General features: G+C 32.1%; 1 protein-coding gene and 1 non-coding gene across 2 annotated transcripts; both read left to right on the top strand.

Annotated features, from left to right (window-relative positions):
* Positions 1 to 203: 203 nt before the first annotated feature.
* LOC136221052 (small nucleolar RNA R71) lies at positions 204 to 310 on the top strand. Its single transcript, XR_010684843.1, has one exon. It is a non-coding gene; the product is annotated as a small nucleolar RNA R71 (small nucleolar RNA).
* A 14,841-nt stretch (positions 311 to 15,151) lies between these two features.
* LOC136216914 (exopolygalacturonase clone GBGE184-like) lies at positions 15,152 to 17,861 on the top strand. The gene is made up of 5 exons (XM_066003460.1): positions 15,152 to 15,386; positions 15,750 to 16,046; positions 16,554 to 16,843; positions 17,029 to 17,245; positions 17,580 to 17,861. Exons 1-5 carry the CDS (start codon positions 15,246 to 15,248, stop codon positions 17,805 to 17,807), a joined length of 1,173 nt encoding a protein of 390 aa, XP_065859532.1. The 5' UTR covers positions 15,152 to 15,245; the 3' UTR covers positions 17,808 to 17,861.
* The last annotated feature ends 2,719 nt before the right edge of the window (positions 17,862 to 20,580 follow it).

Here is a 20,580-nt window from a genome sequence, read left to right on the forward strand (position 1 = left end):
AATTCGAGGATGATGGTTTTGCAACTGGTGTGTGTCCATGTTCGGCAGGCCACATGCTACTGTTAATAGCCATTTCCTCTAAAAGTTCTTTCGCTTTGGCAGATGTCTTCTTCATAAATAACCCTCCCGACATAGCATTTAATGAACCTCTGGTTGTGCGATTTATTCCATTATAGAATGTTTGCATCAAAAGTTCATCGGGCAAATGGTGATGTGGGCATAAACGTTGAAGTTATTTGAAACGTTCTCATGCTTCATACAAGGTTTCATTTTCATGTTGTTTTAATGATGTTAATTCTTTTATAATTTTTGCGGTTTTTGCTAAGGGAAATTTTTTTGATAAAAATGCTTGGCCTAATTCATTCCAAGTTTCGAATGTTCCGGCCGGCATCGAAGTTAACCAAACTTTAGTCCTGTCCTTCAAAGTCAAAGGAAATAGGCGAAGTTTGAATGCTTCGGCAAGAATGTCGGTCATTTTGAAAGTATCACAAATTTCTAGGAAATTGGTCAAATGGGCATTAGGGTTTTCGTTAGATAGCCCATAAAATGTCACATTATTTTCTAACATGTTAAGCAAGGCTGGTTTGATTTCAATTTGATGTGCATTTATTTGGGGTTGAACTGCCATGATTTCTGGTTGCGATTCTTCATTCTGTTTTTCTTTATTTTTATTTTTCTTTATTTTTATTGTTCTTTCAATTTCTGGATCGAGTGATTCCGGTTGAATGCCTGAACTTTGAGTACTGCGCATGAACTGAAATTACACGCAAAAACTGAAATTACTTTCAAAAAAAATTGAAAAAAAAAATTGGTTGTAAAATTAATAAATAATAATATAAGTACATATAAACCTAGATTCGGAATAAAACACGAAAAATATAAATTTTTGTTAAAAATTTTGGCGTTCCCCGGCAACGGCGCTAAAAACTTGTTGAGCGATTTCCGCAAGTGCACGGTATACGCTTGTAGTAATAAAATATATCGAACCCAAAGGGAACGCTTTTTAATAAAAACTTATTTTAATTCAGATTTAATTCACGTATTTTAGGTTTAACTAGAAAATCGTTTAATTGTTTGGATTTGTTTGGTTTGGATTGAAATAAATTGCTGAAACTTAGAATGCAAATCTATCAGAAGTTTTAATTACACTACAGGAACTTTTATGTTTAAGAATAAGAAGTACACGAAACTTTCTTGCATTAAGCAAGAAAGCAACTATAACTTTGATTAGATTATAATTATGTAATAATTTATCATTTAAGACAATTAACGGGCTTCGAACTGCAGACGATCTTTCTACGGTCGGAACAGATCGCTACCTTAATCAAATTGGTGTTTTGTGTTTGATAAGCCGAGCTATCAATCATATCATCCATAAATCCTAATCCTTTAAGTGTTCAACAAAGTTTCCTTAGAAATATATTTTATGTAAAAGGTTTTATCGAAAACACAGGTTAATTATTTTGAAGAACATATTGTCAGAACATACTTCAGAATAACAACAGAAAACATAAATTGAATAAAAAAGATATATTATTATTGAATCGTGAATCTTCACAAGTTAACAGAGGAGAATAAACATGGATAGTATTTTAACTAATTTGAGTTTCGGGTTGTCAATCCTTTCCTCAAACTTCGTAGGTTTGTCAGACCCTGGGGCGCTTCAGCCGCTAGTTCTTCTCGCTAATTCCTCGAAATAGAGATCGCTGAATCCACTATGAGAATGTAAACTTGTCTTCGAACAATTCTTGAATCTAAACTAGTTGAAACTGTGTTTGTAACCAAACTAAAGAACAACTTGTGTACAACAAGTTTGTTTTTTACAAAAATGAAAACTAAATCTAACTCTTCTCTGAATCAGAGTTTTCTTCAACAAAATATCCAACTCTTTAACAACCTTGAATTCTGAAATGAAGCACTTATTTATAATTGCTGAAAGGTTGTGTTTGAAGTGTCGTGTCCGCTAGTGAAGGGTCGTTTCTATCCGGACGAACAAACGCGTTATTTGGATTTAAAACATGTGAAATCAGTGCTGAAACTTCGCTGCTGCTACCGAGATTATTGAAATCTCGATCGCGGTAAGGGGCTGAGGGAGATTGCTGAACGAACACGCAATTTCGAGACTGAAATAAGCGTGTCGCGATCGAGATATTAGGAATCTCGGTCGCGACAGGGACTTTTGTTCTCGTTCTTGATCGTTTCCCAACTCCTCGTATCGGTCTTCTGAATTTATATGTGCTTTTAGCTTGTAAATGTGATTTCTCTCTCGTTTTTGCCCCGTTTTAGCTCCTATTTGGATTTTACCAAATAATTAAGTACCTTACACAATAGAAACAAATATAGATGTAAAAGTACTCTAAATAAATATAATTATCACGATTTCAATATAAAACTGACGTAATTATTAATGATATTTTAGGTATATTTTGGGCTTATCAATAACATAAGAGTATTCCCATATGTTGTATGGATGAAACCATCTCTTCCATCAGCCGTCCCATATACTTCATTATTTCACTTAATGAACATTAATAGCATAAGAGTATAGTCAATCACAATATATACAAGGGACACAGAACATGCTATAAGATACTTGAAAGCTCCTTTACTATGTACCTGCCACTTGGATTGTACAGTTCATGATGAAGTGAGCACGGTGATGAAGTGTATGATACTGTCACCACAAGCTTAGTCATAAACTTGTGTTGTTAGAATCATATAACTTCATCACCATGTTAAGTACTTTTCCATAAGCATACCAAGCCAAGTGACATGATACTTAGTGATGGAGATTTAGTTGACCATATATGACTATGGTTCACTTGGTGACTTTGCTTCATACATGCAAGCTTCATAGAAATACACATACACAACTATTGTTTATCACATACTCATGTCTAACTATTGTATACAAACGAATTCAGTACATGACAATTCCTATACACAACCCATATGTTGTAGGCATGAACATTATTTCACTCAATGAACATTCATAGCATACGAGTATGACCATATGTGTAACACCCGTTTCAAATTTCCTTTTATTTAATTGATATTAGACTATTATAAACAACTAAAACGTCACTAAAATAAACACGTGTCATAGATATACGGATAAATTAATTGACCAAGCTTTACATCTCGAAACTCAACAATAGGTCTATATTTTAACTATAGACGGCAACGTAGTTTAACATTTTGACCATCCTGATAGCTGTACCGCTAGTCAATTAATACATTTGACCTGTAAAGAAAACTGATGGAGAGTGGGGTGAGCTTGGGAGCCCAGTAAGATAGCCAATTAAATATATATTACAACCACATCATTTAATAATTAATAGGTGACCAATCATCAAAACACGACCTTCACTATTTATTTATTAACATTTGTTTAAAGGCCCCACTTGCTAAGTAAAAGTATACTCAATGGTTCACCGATTGATTCAAACTATCACAATCTCAATCACAATTTCATCATATTATATTTCAACAGCACAGGATACCATTCCCCGCCAGGTATCCCCGCACCATCTCGGTGCGTAGCAAAAACAGCACAGAGTATCTCCTGCATCCTGAGATACTCCGACACTAGCCTCATGGACAAGTGCCTAGCAAATCATATCTCAACTCAGCCCTATATACGAATGAACCATTGAATATACTTTCATCAAGACAAGCTATTAATTATTCTCAATTTCGTTCTTTACCAAACACATCCAACATCCTCTTTCCTCATTTATAATATTTAATATCACACTAATGATACTGACTACATTCATTAAGCAAGTCACAACAGTCACATAGTTTCAACTATCATTAATATTATCGCTGATAATAAAAAAAGACGCAAACGTCATCAATCGCTACATATTCGCAAACTTAACACATCAATCAACGAACCACACCAACTAACAATTTAACAATCAAATACAAAAAACATACGAATAAATATAACTAGACATATTAATTAACCACTTACCTCAATACCCAATTTTAAATCTAACAAATCAACAAACTCTTCGCGCTCTGACTTTCACTTAATCTTCACGTCGATAAAAGAGTTTGGCATCCATTTTTTTCCCCCTCAAGAAGTCGGCTACTTCCCAAAATAGAAAATTAGGGTTTTTCTTTTTGTGTTATCTTTTTTCCCTCTCTCCCCTTACCTCCCCCGAAAATATATATATAAATACATTAATAATATTTATTTTAATCTATTCCTTTAATTTCTCACTATATCTACTACTATTTTCCATTATTATCTTTTAAGCATTAAAGTATTTGTTGTTGTTTTAATATTACTATTTTACCCAACTTTAATTAATTATATTACTAGTATAACCTCAAATAATTACTTTAGGGTCCTAATTTGATATATTTACATACAAAATATAATAATGCATATTTTTTTTTACGATCGTTACATATATAAATGTAATAATGCATTTTTTTTTACGGTCGTTACAGTTCCTCCCTTCTAAAAAAATTTCGTCCCTGAAATTTACAAATGCTGTTTGTATCCAAAACTCATAAACAATATATATATATATATATATATATATATATATATATATATATATATATTATCAAGAATTCTACTGGAAGAAAAAAGAAATCTCAAATATTGAAATTAAGAAAGAAAATCCACGAAAGACGTAACACTAGAAAAAAAAAATTTATATATATATATATATAATTAAGTAGGTACATCCCTATAATATATTTATTTATTTAGTAAATCAAACTTTATTAAATATAAAAAAATATATATTTACAAGAATGGTAAATATATATAATTAAGTAGGTACATCCCTATAAAAATAACAATCATGTCTCAAGGCCCAGAATTGTCAAGATCAATCACACAAAACAAACCTAAAAAAAACAATACCATAATTAAGTATAACTAAATAAGGATAAAGCTTTTTTTTTTTGAAACAAATATAAAGCTGAATATCATATTAACTCTATTACTCAACGTACTTGTATTTATAATTATTATTTATTATAAATTTGTATTTGTTCCCATCCTAGAAAAAAAAAAGGATTCTGTTTTGAAATTTGAAATTTACGCGTAATATACATCACGTCAACTACAATTGATATTACAGTAGAACCTCTATATAGGAATACTCTATATTAGAATAACCTCCCAATTGTTATACAAAAGTTTGGTCCCAAGTGCTGAGAGTCTTTGTTATACCAACCTCTATATAGGAATAACCTCCCAATTGTTATACAAATAGTCCGGTCCCAAGTGTATTCCTATATAGAGGTTTTATTGTATTATTAGGCAAAAAGCATATTTAAGCCCCTGAACTTTATCTGTTTTAAAGATCAAGCTCCTGATCAATTATTTTTCCACATTGAGCCCCTGAACATTGATTTTGTTATGGTTTTGGCCCTTATTTAACTTTTTTGTCGAGTTTAGGAGATGAGAAGATCGATTTGGCAAATCTAATGTTGAAAATCACAAAATGAGAGAAAAGAAAATCGAGTTTGGAAGAATATACTGAAAATTAATTTCTATAATTTCGTTTTAATTTTTAAGTTTTATCTCTCTTAGTCAAAGAAATCTTTTTTTTTATTTGTCCATGTCAACAAGCCGAATTGCCCTAACGATGTATGCAGTCCAAACTCGACAGAAAAGTTAAATAAGGGCCAAATTCATAACAAAATCAATGATCAGGGGTTCAATGTGGAAAAATAATTGATCAGGGGCTTGATCCTTAAAACAGGTAAAGTTCAGGGGCTTAAATATGCTTTTTGCCTTATTATTATGCATTATGTTTCCGTTACATTTTTTTTTTCTTACCTAAAGTATAGGTAAGAAAAACATACCCACTCTAAAGGTTAGGATAAACTATAGATCTCGATAAATATTTAGAGTGAAATTTACAAATTAACTATAAATAAAGGTTAAATTTTAACGGAACGGATAATCGAACCTCAAACCTGACAAGCACTCTAATCATACTAACTTTATACTAGATGCACAGTTTGTCCTAGCATTCTTATGAAACATTCATGTGTGTAAAATTATATAACCACGTCAAAACTCACTCGTGTAAATGTTTATGCCATTTTCTTTTCAAATTTCTTGGAATCCCAAAACACTTCCTAATACTTTGTAGGAGTCATAAAACTGTGCTCTGATACCATAATGTAACACCCGTTTCAAATTTCCTTTTATTTAATTGATATTAGACTATTATAAACAACTAAAACGTCACTAAAATAAACACGTGTCATAGATATACAGATAAATTAATTGACCAAGCTTTACGTCTCGAAACTCAACAATAGGTCTATATTTTAACTATAGACGGCAACGTAGTTTAACATTTTGACAATCCTGATAGTTGTACCGCTAGTCAATTAATACATTTGACCTGTAAAGAAAACTGATGGAGAGTGGGGTAAGCTTGGGAGTCCAGTAAGATAGCCAATTAAATATATAGCACAACCACATCATTTAATAATTAATAGGTGACCAATCATCAAAACACGACCTTCACTATTTATTTATTAACATTTGTTTAAGGGCCCCGCTTGCTAAGTAAAAGTATACTCAATGGTTCACCGATTGATTCAAACTATCACAATCTCAATCACAATTTCATCATATTATATTTCAACAGCACAGGATACCATTCCCCGCCAGGTATCCCCGCACCATCTCGATAGCAAAAACAGCACAGAGTATCTCATGCATCCTGAGATACTCTGATACTAGCCTCATGGACAAGTGCCTAGCAAATCATATCTCAACTCAGCCCTATATACCAATGAACCATTGAATATACTTTCATCAAGACAAGCTATTAATTATTCTCAATTTCGTTCTTTACCAAACACATCCAACATCCGCTTTCCTCATTTATAATATTTAATATCACACTAATGATACTGACTACATTCATTAAGCAAGTCACAACAGTCACATAGTTTCAACTATCATTAATATTATCGCTGATAATAAAAAAAGACGCAAACGTCATCAATCACTACATATTCGCAAACTTAACACATCAATCAACGAACCACACCAACTAACAATTTAACAATCAAATATAAAAAACATACGAATAAATATAACTAGACATATTAATTAACCACTTACCTCAATACCCAATTTTAAATCTAACAAATCAACAAACTCTTCGCGCTCTGACTTTCACTTAATCTTCACGTCAATAAAAGAGTTTGGCATCCATTTTTTTCCCCCTCAAGAAGTCGGCTGCTTCCCAAAATAGAAAAATTAGGGTTTTTCTTTTTGTTATCTTTTTCCCCTCTCTCCCCTTACCTCCCCCGAAAATATATATATAAATACATTAATAATATTTATTTTAATCTATTCCTTTAATTTCTCACTATATCTACTACTATTTTTCCATTATTATCTTTTAAGCATTAAAGTATTTGTTGTTGTTTTAATATTACTATTTTACCCAACTTTAATTAATTATATTACTAGTATAACCTCAAATAATTACTTTAGGGTCCTAATTTGATATATTTACATACAAAATATAATAATGCATTTTTTTTTACGATCGTTACATATATAAATATAATAATGCATTTTTTTTACGGTCGTTGACTATGCTTCACTGTACTCAAGTGACACAAAATATGCTATATATGTAACACCCTAGACGTATAATTTTTTTTTTTAAACTAAGCTATTCATTAGATAAAAGCATATATTAACAACTTATACTCGTAGGTATATCAAACATATATACATATATATATATATACAAATATATATCCTTATACATACGGCTTACAAACTTATATAGTCCAAAAGTTTACTTATTCAACATGCTTATAATGAGAGGAGAGAGTGTGAGACGGAACCCAGCAGACCGACCTTTCATCTATGGAATCTACAGTTCTTTAAGCGTCTAAAGTCTAGTCTAACCTTCACTTCAACTAGCTGGAAAATTTAGTGATTTATATGAGTCGCAATTCAGTGAATATAAACAATTAATGAATACCAATCACACACAATCACGTAAACAAGTCTCTCACCCAAGTCATACAAATGCAAATGAATGAACCGTTTATTAATGTTGTGACACTACCAGTCTGTCACTACTCGGGATCAAATAACAGGTAGCAGGTATAACATAATCTTGTTTCGGTCCATGTAATCAAGTAGTCCACGTATTGACCGTATAGGTCCAAGTAGTCCACGTATTAACCGTATGGGTCCAAGTAGTCCAAATATTGACCGTATAGGTCCAAGTAGTCCAAATATTGACCGTATAGGTCCAAGTAGTCCATATAAATTCAAGTAGTCATAACAGTGACTGAATTGGTATGTCACAACGTCATCCATTTATGTTTCATGCAATCGTGTACATATGTTCTATATCAATGAAATCACATTTAACATATACACATACTCCTCATTCCAATCCAACTATCACAAATAATATTCAACACGTATCACATTTAACATATACACATACTCATTTAAATCCAACTATCACAAATAATGTTCAACACGTATCAATTCATATCTATTCAAGTTAATTATAATAATTCACATCAATATGTATCCAATCAAATACCACAATTCTCAAATCACAAACACAATTAAAAATTAACTTCACATCATGTTTATACTCACTTCTAAGCCACTAATTTTCTCGATAACGGCTTGTACCCTCCTCCGGAATATCTTCAATATTACGAGCACCTATAATATAATTTATCATATGATTAAATATAATTTACACCCTCTTTAAACCCAAAAACTATTTACTTGTTACTTTTTATTTTCCATTTCATTACACTTGTTCCCACCAAATGATATTTGTACCTATACTAGTATGACCTCTTAACCTTAAAAGCCTTATAAGTCCTCTTTCACTTATCTTAATGAACTAATTTTAATTTTATTTTATCCTAGACTCATATATTCATATCATACTAAACGTTTATAGAATGTCCAAGTATACATAATTTATTACAACATTTCTCTTTGGGTCTTGTTTTAATCACAATTTGCATGTACCCGTTCCACGAAATCACTCATAACTCAATCTATATAACTCCAAATGGTCTGATTCCTTTTTCTACTTAAACTAGACAACCAGGAGTATACTATATCCAAAATTCAGAATTTTATAAACTTTGTACAATTTATAACCGAATTTATAATCTGACCCTGTGTCAACACATAGACAACATAGCACATATGAACTTCTTTCCTAGTTATATCTTAACATGCAAATAAAATACCAACCAAACTTTCCAGATCACTAAATAAGGCATATATGAACATTTCTTATTTTTAACACCTCTCCAAATGAAGTCTTTAAAGGCTTCAAAAATATACCACAAGAACAACTTCATGTATAAGATTCAACTTAGAGCTAATCTAAGAGATTATACCTTATCTCCTAAAATAATTAACCAAATTGCATGCAACAAATTTTGGAGTTTATCTAAGAGATAGAATCAAAAATTTCTCTTCTTCAACTTCCTCCAAATCAGCTTCCAAAATTATGAAATAATTTGTACAAGGTGGTATATAAACATACCTTTCTCTTCTTCTCCTACTTCTTTTTCTTCTTCTTCTCTTTTTCTTCACTTTCTCACTCTTAAAGGTGTTTCTCTCTCTAAATTTTCTGGAGAATTTGAGATTAGAACAACCCATCTAACCCTTCTCCAAATCTATGTAGTGGTCTTGAGTATATTCCCCTTTTTGCCCATACTTGTCACATTTTATTACAATCTTACAATTTCCATCACAAGCATTATTACTATTCATCTTACTATCATTGTGATTAGTATTATTCTTATTAGTAGTATTTTATTAGATATGAAATATAAATAATATTATTATTTAAATTATCAATGTAGCAAATTACACTTTAGTCCTTATACTCTTAAGATTATTCAATTTAGTCCCTATACTTTTAAGACACACTTAAATTCTATTTCCTATACCTTCACTTATCCTAATATTAGTATCTACATAAATTATCGTATATTCAATGACATGTAAAATGCAATATTATTTTCTAATATCTCTAACAATGTCATGTAATGCATATCTCACTCTCCGCAGTTAATCTCTTCAACTCGCCATTGACCCGCAGTCTGCTTCACAATAAAAATTAGAGTTCTTTTATTATTTTAGTTTTTATTCACTAATGGTTAGAAACCGAAATAAAAGATTAACCGACTGAAATAAGTGGTTAACCGAATTTAATGGACTAGTGTATGGTTAGTGTTTTTAAAAAACTGATTAAATGGTTAATCGACCGAATTAACCTTAATAGACTCATTAACTGACCAGGTGTACCCCTATTCATTTATAGTCTATAAATGGTCCGTGGCTTTAATCAATCATCTGACTCTGTCAAAAATTCTTCTCGGTTCCTTGGCGGGTTTGCTGTCAAGCGATTGGTGAGGGAGGGCTAGGAGTGAAAGGTCTAGTCACTTTGAATAAGGCTTTGACTGGTAAGATTGTTGGGGACTTATTCAGGATCACTCACTTTGCTTTTCCTTAATCAGGTCACAGTTTCTTAATGGAGCAGGCCAGCCACGACTGATCATTCTCAACTCCTCCATTTGGGGTTCTATCAAAACCCTTCATTATATTATTTCAGAAAACTTCTCTTGGGTGTTTGTTAGAAGGAATATAGGAGGTGGGATAGGGATAAAAAACACGAAATAAGTTATCCCATGTTTGTTTGTGAGATAGAAGAGTGAGACGGATGGGGGATAAGCTTCTTATCCCTCAAATCCTATACCCAGGAGGGGGTGGTATAAAGAGGTGGGATAAGCTCCTGCGATTTTAATAGGATGGAAAAATCCATCTTATCCATCAAATTAATGTTATGTAGTTTAAATAAGGTTAAAACAGTAAAATGTATTATTTTATCCTCATCTCTATCTCATGTACCAAAAATTGAATAATAATTCTTGACTATCATATTTTTATCCTTATACTAAGCATTTATCCTTATTCTTATCCCAACCTTCATCCCTATCCTAATAGAATACAAAATGGCCTTTGGTATTCTATTGAGATAGGGATAGGGATAAAAATGGTCTTTGGTATTCTATTGGCAGACATTCCTCGCTCATTTTCTAGACTGTAGATTGGATTCGAACGTCAATTGCCACTCAAGTTGGTCTGACCCCACGCCAGCAGAGACAATGTGTTGATACACTGGAGGAATACTTGATTGACAATGAATGGACTGACTTTCCGATTTTGCCTAAGACCGTGGAAAATCGAATTTGGAATGTTAAAGGAAGCGGGGATACTCATGATGTTTGCATTTGGGAACCTGCCATCGATAGAATTCCTATTGTTAAGCTTCTTTATGCTTGGTTACACCCGCCTACTGTTACGCAAAGTTGGAGCCAATTGAAACGGCTAATCATCTTTTTTTATCTTGCCCTTTTTCGTAGGCTGTTTGGAGGGGAGTGAGCTCGCTGTTCGGTAGACGGACTTGCACAGAATTGTCTGTCGGGGGGTTGATAATGGATGCTGCTGTTCAGAAGTTTAGTTCCCAAATTACGGACCTATGATGTGCGGCTATCATGAATACGGTATGGGTTATTTGGCTTACGAGAAACAAAAAAAAAACTCTTTGAAAACGAGGAGCCCAAGATTTTCATGGGTTTCTGTAGAATTTGGAAATCAGTTCGAGAAGCTGCGAGACTAGGAAAGGGCCATATTTGGAACTCTGCGGTGGAAGTGCAAATTCTCTTAGAGCTTGGGATTGCTCGAAGTTGCCCTAGAGGTCCTTGAATCATCCCCGTTTTTTGGCACCCTCCCCCGACAGCCTAGACTAAAGTAAACACGGATGCATCAGCTATGGGTTATCCCGGTGCAGCAGGTTGTGGAGGGATTTTTGTGCCCGCATTTGCGCACTTGTCTGGGTGCTTTTGCATTTCGGATTACTCGATCTTTTTCTTATCTGGCTTAACTGACTGCTGCGGTTTTTGTAATTTCTACGGCCTATGAGAAAGGTTGGAGGAAGCTTTGGCTAGAGAGCGATTCGACGTATGTCTTGCAGCTGTTGCGATCAGTGCCATGGACGATTAGACTGGATTGGCTTCAGTGCTTAAAGCACCTTGACACGATGACTCTGGTAGTTTCGCACATCCACCGGGAAGGGAATCAAGTTGATGACTCATTGGAAAATTACGGGCACCTGGCGGATGGTTTATCTTGGTGGGATGTAGTTTCGGATTTTTGTTTATCGGTTTATTTTAATGATCTTGGGGGACGATGTGTTTATCGTTTCACTTGATCAGTTGATTTTATTCTTTGAACTATTTGTTTTCATTCTTTATTCTTTATAGGGGAGGGATCAAGTGAGAACCTCCTCTTAGGTGAGGACACTTTCTTAGGTGAGAACCACTAAAACTACGTAGTTTTGAGTCTAAAAATTAAACAAAAAACGCTGCTGCCATGGGGGTTCGAACCTTGGACCATTTGTTTACACTCCAAATTACTTACCACTGAGCCAATTACTTTCCTTGTGTAATATGTGCCGCGCTGATTAATATACCATCGCACTGTAGGTTTCATTGTTTAATATTTGACGCATGCACTTATTAATATTGATTAAATATGCATAATAATGAATTATTAATAGAAAAAAAAGAAGTGTGCATAATAATGAATTATTAATAGAAAAAAAAATGTGCATAATAATGAATTATTAATAGAAAAAATTCAAGAACATGCTCCAATTTCTTATTTATTTAATTCCTTTATATTTTGTAATTTATGTTATATAAGAAAATATATTTTTTAAACATACGTTATAACATATAATTTAACTTTTTTTCAAACAATATATATTTTAACTTTTAAAACGCGGACTATGAAGTTTAGAACGTACGGCATATTTTTTAGAACATACGTTATATTTTTTAGAACATGTGTTATGTTTTTTCGAACATGAGTTATAAATTATATTTTTGGAAAAAATGAAAAAACGATCCAAATATCTACTGATTTTTTTAGAACATTATACTTAATTTTTGGAACACAAACTACAAACTTTAGAACATACGTTATGTTTTTTAGAACATGTGTTATGTTTTTTCGAACATGAGTTATAAATTATATTTTTGGAACAAATGAAAAAACAATCCAGATATCTACTGATTTTTTTAGAACATTATACTTAATTTTTGGAGCACAAACTATAAACTTTAGAACATAGGTTATGTTATTTAGAATATGAGTTATAAATTATATTATAGAACAAATGCAAAAATGGTCCATATATTTACTGTTTTTTTAAACAACAATTGTTTTCCTTATCCATTATGGAGCCCGCTGATTAATATACCATTATCCATGTAGCTTCTATTGTTTAATATTAGACATATGCACTTATTAAATATCGATTAAATGTGCATAATAATAAATTATTAATAGAAAAAAAAGAAATGTGCATAATAACGAATTATTAATAGAACAAAAAAAATCCAAAAACATGCTCCAATTTTTTATTTATTTAATTCCTCTATATTTTTTGTAATTTATGTTGTTAAATGTTAAGGACGATGTTCTAAATAAAGTTACATAATTCTAAACTTTATAATTTATGTTCTCCAAATTAAGTATAATGTTTAAAAAAATCAGTAAATATCTCGATCATTTTTGCATTTATTCTATAATATAATTTATAACTCATGTTCGAAAAAATGTAACGCATGTTCTAAAAAACATAACACATGTTCTAAAGTTTATAGTTTATGTTCCAAAAATTAAGTATAATGTTTTAAAAAAATCAGTAGATATCTGGATCGTTTTTTTCATTTGTTCTATAATATAATTTATAACTCATGTTCGAAAAAACATAACACATGTTCTAAAAAAACATGACGTATGTTCTAAAAAATATATCGTATGTTCTAAACTTTATAGTTCGTGTTTGTTCTATAATATAATTTATAACTCATGTTCGAAAAAACATAACGTATATTTTCTTATATAACATAAATTACAAAAATATAGAGGAATTAAATAAAAAATTAGAGCATGTTCTTGTATTTTTTTCTATTAATAATTCATTATTATGCATATTTCTTTTTTTTTCTATTAATAATTCATTATTATGCATATTTAATCGATATTAATAAGTGCATGCGTCAAATATTAAACAATATTTAGAACATCGTCCTTAACATTTTAAAACATAAATTACAAAAATATGGAGGAATTAAATAAATAAGAAATTAGAGCATGTTCTTGGATTTTTTTTTCTATTAATAATTAATTATTATGCACGTTTCTTTTTTTTCTATTAATAATTCATTATAATGCACATTTAATCAATATTAATAAGTGCATGCGTCAAATATTAAACAATAGAAGCTAGAAGTGCAGTGGTATATTAATCAGCGCGCGACATAACACATAAGAAAAGTAATTAACTCAGTGGTAAGTAATAAGGAGTGTAAACAAAGGATTCAAGGTTCAAACCCCCATGGTAGCAGCATTTTTTTTTTAATTTTTAGACTCAAAACTACGTAGTTTTATGTGGTTCTCACCTAAGCAAGTGTCCTCACCTAAGAAAGGGTTCTCACAAGAACATTATTATGTTAATATTAAATATTAATAGATTTTTAAATATTATGTATATATATATTCTATAATTATTATGTTAATATTAAATATTAATAGATTTTTAAATCTATTAATATTTAATAGAATATATTCAAATATTAATATTTAATATAATATAAATAGAATATATTCAAATTCTATTAAATATTAGAATTCTATTTTAGAATTCTATTAAATATAAAGATTTGAAAATAACTATATATATATATATATATATATATATATATATAATTAAATAAGAAATTCTTTCAAAATGAAACTTCATTTTATTTATATTAAATAATATTCTATTAAATTTCAATTAAAAAAAACATATTTTAGTAAGACTAATTCTAGCCTTCTATATACCATAACATTATATTTGGTAAATTATAGTTGAAACTGAAATTATATACATCTTGAATACTCAATTATATTTAGCTAACAAAATTCTATAAATAGCTTATAATTCTAACCACACATTTCTTACTAAAAATTTTATTATAAAAGGAGAGCAAATAGTAGAAATTATCAATTGCAATAAAAATAACAATCAGAAGAACTTGTGCTTCTTCTGATTACCATTATTTTTTTGTTATTTAGTAAATAACAAAAAAATTATTGCAATCCAGGGTGGGGGGCAATGGCCATTTCAAACAAACTTGTGAAATGTGCCATTCTTTTGTCATTTTTAACGACCGTTGTTATTTGTGACGGCGGTCCAAAAATATTTAATGTGGTAGATTTTGGTGTAAAAGTTGGTCCAAAGACCGATAATGCCGTGGTATGTATATATTTGCATTCAAATTTAAAATGTACGAGCTTTTTTAAACAACAACTTTTGGACCTTTCAAAAACAACAGTTGCTATTTTAAGACATTCATGAAAAGTTGTTTGAGATAAAAGCAACTAAAAGTTCATTTGAAAAAAAAGAACCAAAGATCCCCGTACCCGATAGAATTACGGAGTATGGGAAGATGGCTAAAAGTGTACTCTTCCCTAGCTCCGCCATTGTATGGGGGATATTTGGTTCTTTATTTAGAATTACTTCTCTTATGGTGAATTTCGATAATTGGGGATGCAACAGACCCATGCATCCCCTCTTTCTGTCACTACTCGGTTACATTTTTCCCTATGTTGTTTTCAGAATTTCGTCAAGGCATGGAGGGCAGCATGTGATTTCGGTGGAATGGCAAGGCTAGTATTTCCAAAAGGTGAATTCTATGCCACCGAAACTGTATTCGAAGGACCGTGCAAAGCTCCGATCCAAGTGGAAATTCAAGGAACTATTAAAGCTGGATCGGATATCAGTAGTTATTCTGACGATTATTGGATTTCATTTGAACGTGTTACTGGTATGGATGTTTTCGGACCTGGTACTGTTGATGGCAACGGCCCCAATGTGTGGAAATATAAGGAAAAAGGAGCCTCAATGTTCCCAATAGTAAGCAACTACAATTCGTGCTGTAAAAATAACTGATCTTTTATTTCTATTTCATTGAAGTCGTTATAACGAACATGTTGAAAAATTGATGTGGCATGATTTTGTCATGGATGTGACCGTGATGGAGTGCCTTACTAATAGTATGGTAGTAGTAGAAACACTTTTCAATTTATTGATATTTATAGATCGTGATTGAGGGGATTTCTATTACTGACATGGTATGGCTCGGATTTGACATGGGTTGAGTCGATGTTCGAAACAATGTCAGCCAGATATCTGGCACATATTTAGCTTTAAATCCATAATAGTGACTTCAGTGGCACAAAAGTCAATTTTAGTTATTTTATGACGCAATTAAAATTTAGATACCGACATAGTGAAAGAATAGTCAGAATCATTGTTATATTTATCTCAAACAGTGTAAGAAAAAATGCTATTTTCGTCGGATTTGTAGCCATCAGTGATTGATTTCTTTCTAAAACTAATGCATTTTTTGTGCTGCTGCAGAGTCTTAAATTTATCCATTGTGAACGTACATTAATGAAGGGGATTACATCTATTAATCCTATGGGATTTCACATAAGCATTGTCAATTGCAACCATGTTACAGCCACAAATATGCACTTAATTGCCCCCCACGACAGCCCCAACACCGACGGATTTCATATCAGCCAATCTACTAATGTTGGAGTCTTCGATAGTGTTGTTGCTACAGGTGATGATTGTGTAGGTGTCATCCATGGAAGTATGGACATCGAGGTCCGAAGAGTGACATGTGGTCTGGGTCACGGACTCAGGTATATATGAACATTGCGAAACATCAAATTCGATTAAAAATGAATTATTCATTTCACCCATATTTGAAATAGTATTTAACAAGGATTAAAGAAACTGAAACTATGCGATTGTAGTTGATAAGATCAAGGATGTTTAGATGTTTTTGGCTTAATTTAACTAACATTTTTCCATTTGCAAAAAATAGTATCGGAAGTCTTGGAAAATACGACGACGAGAAGTTGCTAAAAAATATTCTCATTCAGAATTGCACAATGACTGGAACAGACAACGGAGCTCGAATCAAAACATACGCAGGATCACTTCCAAGTGTTGCTCAAAACATAACTTTTAAAGACATTATAATGAACAATGTTGAAAATCCCATCCTCATCGATCAATTCTACGGCAAAAAATCAGGATCGGTTAGTATTCTTCTTCTTTTTCCAGACTTCAAGCTCATTTTCTAATTTTCAAGTTGAGAAACTTATGAGGCTGAAAGCAAGAAAGAAGAAAAAAAAATCACTCTTGAGGTACACAAATTTCGTATCAATAGGCGGGATCTGTACCGAACGAGTCATCACTGATGACTAGTCCATAAAAAAACCTATAATTTTCAAAAGTATTCTCTTTTGGCTCCGCCACTGAATGTGAGGCCGAATTTCTCCAAGGAGAGACAATGATGCATCCTTAGAGAGGTTCGGCTTCTTATACTAATGGATTAACCGATTTCATATCTTCGTTTTTGTTCCGGTGCAGCCATCAAAGGTACAAATCAGCAATGCTCAATTCATAAACATACAAGGAACAACACCTACAGAATCCGGAGTAGATATACAATGCAGCAAAGTAGTTCCTTGCCAGGGAATTAGATTGTCAAATATCAAATTGCAATATATTGGGGATAAGAAAGAGCCTTTTACCTCTAATTGTACTAATGTCAAACTTACCTATGACGGACCTCAAACCCCACCCCCTTGTCGGTAATTAGCTTACTTATGTATTATTTCGGATTAGGATTCTCTAAAATTGAATTCTACAATGTAATCTCAAATATTCAATGCAAAATTACTGATTAAAATATATTTCTTAAACTCTACATTTAACTCTAGCAATTCAATGTCGAACGGAGGAGGTGCATATAGGAGATTCGTTGCACCTCCAGCAACCCGAATCCACCTTAGTATGGGTGGTTTCAGACGACCCTGGGAAGAGAGTTTGAAGATGATATAATTGTACTCCCAAATCCTCTTCCCTGACTCAACCACTATAACTATTAACTACTTGTCAACGTTATTTCATGTGTCATTATTTCATTGTAATGACATTATTTCATATTAGAAATGTTAAGAACTAAATTGAATACCTTATAAACAAAGTAGGATGAAAACCATTTGTAGTTTAAGAAATTTGTATATAAATTGGATACGGTAGCATAATGGACTTAATACATAAATTTAGCTTTAAGCGTGATAAGATAATAGACATATGGAAAACACCCAAAACCGATGAAGAAGCATTGAAGAAGCCGAAACTCAAACAAGAACACAAAAACTGAAGAAGAAAAGCCCAGAAATCAATGAAGAAGTAGATAAAACCAGAAAATTCACAGGCCTACGAAGAAAGTAGATACACAAGCTTTGCTATGTCAGCTTGCGAAGATACCAACTCAGCGTTAAGGCAAATGATGGGATAAGCAGGAATTATCCAAATTGCGATGTATGAAACGTCTTGCGGAGGCAAACACTAAACCAGATTCATAATCAAAATGAACAGAATGATAGTTATTGCATATATTTCGAAAACAATCCAGATTCCATAATTCAAGTTACTTTTCTCTACAAAGATGCAACAATAAGGGACAGAAAGAATTGGAGTGATTAAATCACCTGTTATGTATTATATTTTATCAGTTCCTCTAATGTATCAAGCATACAGAGAAAGCCAAGTAGAATCAAAATAACAAATATCCAGTAACCAACCCTCTAAATACAAGGTTTCAGCAGTTGTCTTCTCGTCTCCTACATAACTTGCACGAACACCAGAGTAGCCAATTGTTACCTTTCATGGTGGTTGGTCCTTGCAACTAAAGCTCCCCTCACTAGCCAGGAGGAAGGCCTCTTCCACTGAAGGATCGGCAACCTTGGCTCGCATATCTTCAGCCAAGTGTCCAACGGAACCATGCAACTTTATTTCTTCCATTGTGATTGTCCTTGTTGTCCCACCTCCCGTCTCAGTCTTCATGATTAATTATAAGGTTCATTTATTGGGTGAAGCTGCTGCAATATAGGCATAGAACTTGGCGATGAGTTTGTCATGAGGGGTGAGCTTTGTTTAACGAAAGGAACACTTGTAAACTCTTCCATCTATGCTGATAAGGAAGTAATAGTTGTTTATCAACCAGTCCACAACCTTGTTAGCAGTTCTGTTACATGACTGGACCAGTTCTGTAATTGTTCTGTTACAAAACTAGCCAAATTATTTTTCTGTAACAGAACAGGTCATGTTCTGTTACAGAACTGGTCTAGTTCTTTAAACAGAAACAAATGAATCTCTAGTTATGTTTATTTTCATTGTATGATGCTCCTTGTTGGTGTGCTTTTCTATTGTGTTCTTGTAGAGATATAAAAGGCATTAAAACAGTATAAGACCAGTCGCAACACCAGCAGGAAGATCTAATTTCATTAAATATGCAACATTTGCATTGTCCATTCTCATGTATGCATGTTACATTATCACTAGGTTAGCATTTCAATCAGATTAAATTTTATGAGCATCTGCACCAATGATGCGAGGTTTGAGTGCGACTAAATGATGTATGTCAAGTTGTCAACATATGCACAATATGACTCAATATCATTTTTATGCATCCAATTGCAAGCAAAAAACTTCTGGTCTATTGAGACTTCCCCAGTTAATTTTTCAATAAACCATACGTGTCACGTCCGTGTCCAAAATTTATGAACTTGATACCCTAATATTAGATTAGATTATATTTATTAGACGATTGATTAATTATTCGGGTAGTATAAATGGAGTGTAGAGATTAAATTGATGTCTCTAAGTGTAAATTAAAAATTTGGAGTAAATTTTAAAATAAGTTCTGAATTAGAAGGTCAAATTATACGAATTAGAAGAGTTGGGGTTAAATTGAAATTTTATAAATCTCTAAAAACTTAAAGTCTAATTTAAATTAAAGGGAAGTGATAATTGAATGGGGGGATGAGAAATCAAAAAGTTAATTTCTTGATTAGGATAAAAAGTAACAACATAAATTAAAAAAGAAAGGAGTAGTAGTCTCTAGAAATGAAAAATGCCATTTTTCTCTCTTAACGAGACGTTTGGTATTCTATTGGGATAGGAATAAGGATAAAGGTTGGGATAGGGAGAAGGACAAATGGTTGGGATAACAATAAAAATATGATAGTCGAGAATTATTATTCAATGTTTGGTATGTGGGATAGGGATAAAATAATACATTTTACTATTTTAGCCTTATTTAAACTACATAACATTAATTTGAGAGATAAAATAGACTTTTCCATCTTATTAAAATCGCAGAAGCTTATCCCACCTCCTTATACCACCCCCCTCTTGGGTATAGGATTTGAGCGATAAGACTCACATCCGGCTCTTATCTCCCTAATCTATCTCTAAAACAAACATTAGATAATTGGTCTCAATTTTTTTATCCCTATCCATGTGTCTTTATCCCCTCTAACAAACATTACATAACGGATAATTTTGTCCTCCCCTTTTT

Source organism: Euphorbia lathyris, chromosome 2 (genome assembly GCF_963576675.1).
Source record: "Euphorbia lathyris chromosome 2, ddEupLath1.1, whole genome shotgun sequence".
In the NCBI taxonomy this organism is placed as follows: Eukaryota; Viridiplantae; Streptophyta; class Magnoliopsida; order Malpighiales; family Euphorbiaceae; genus Euphorbia; species Euphorbia lathyris.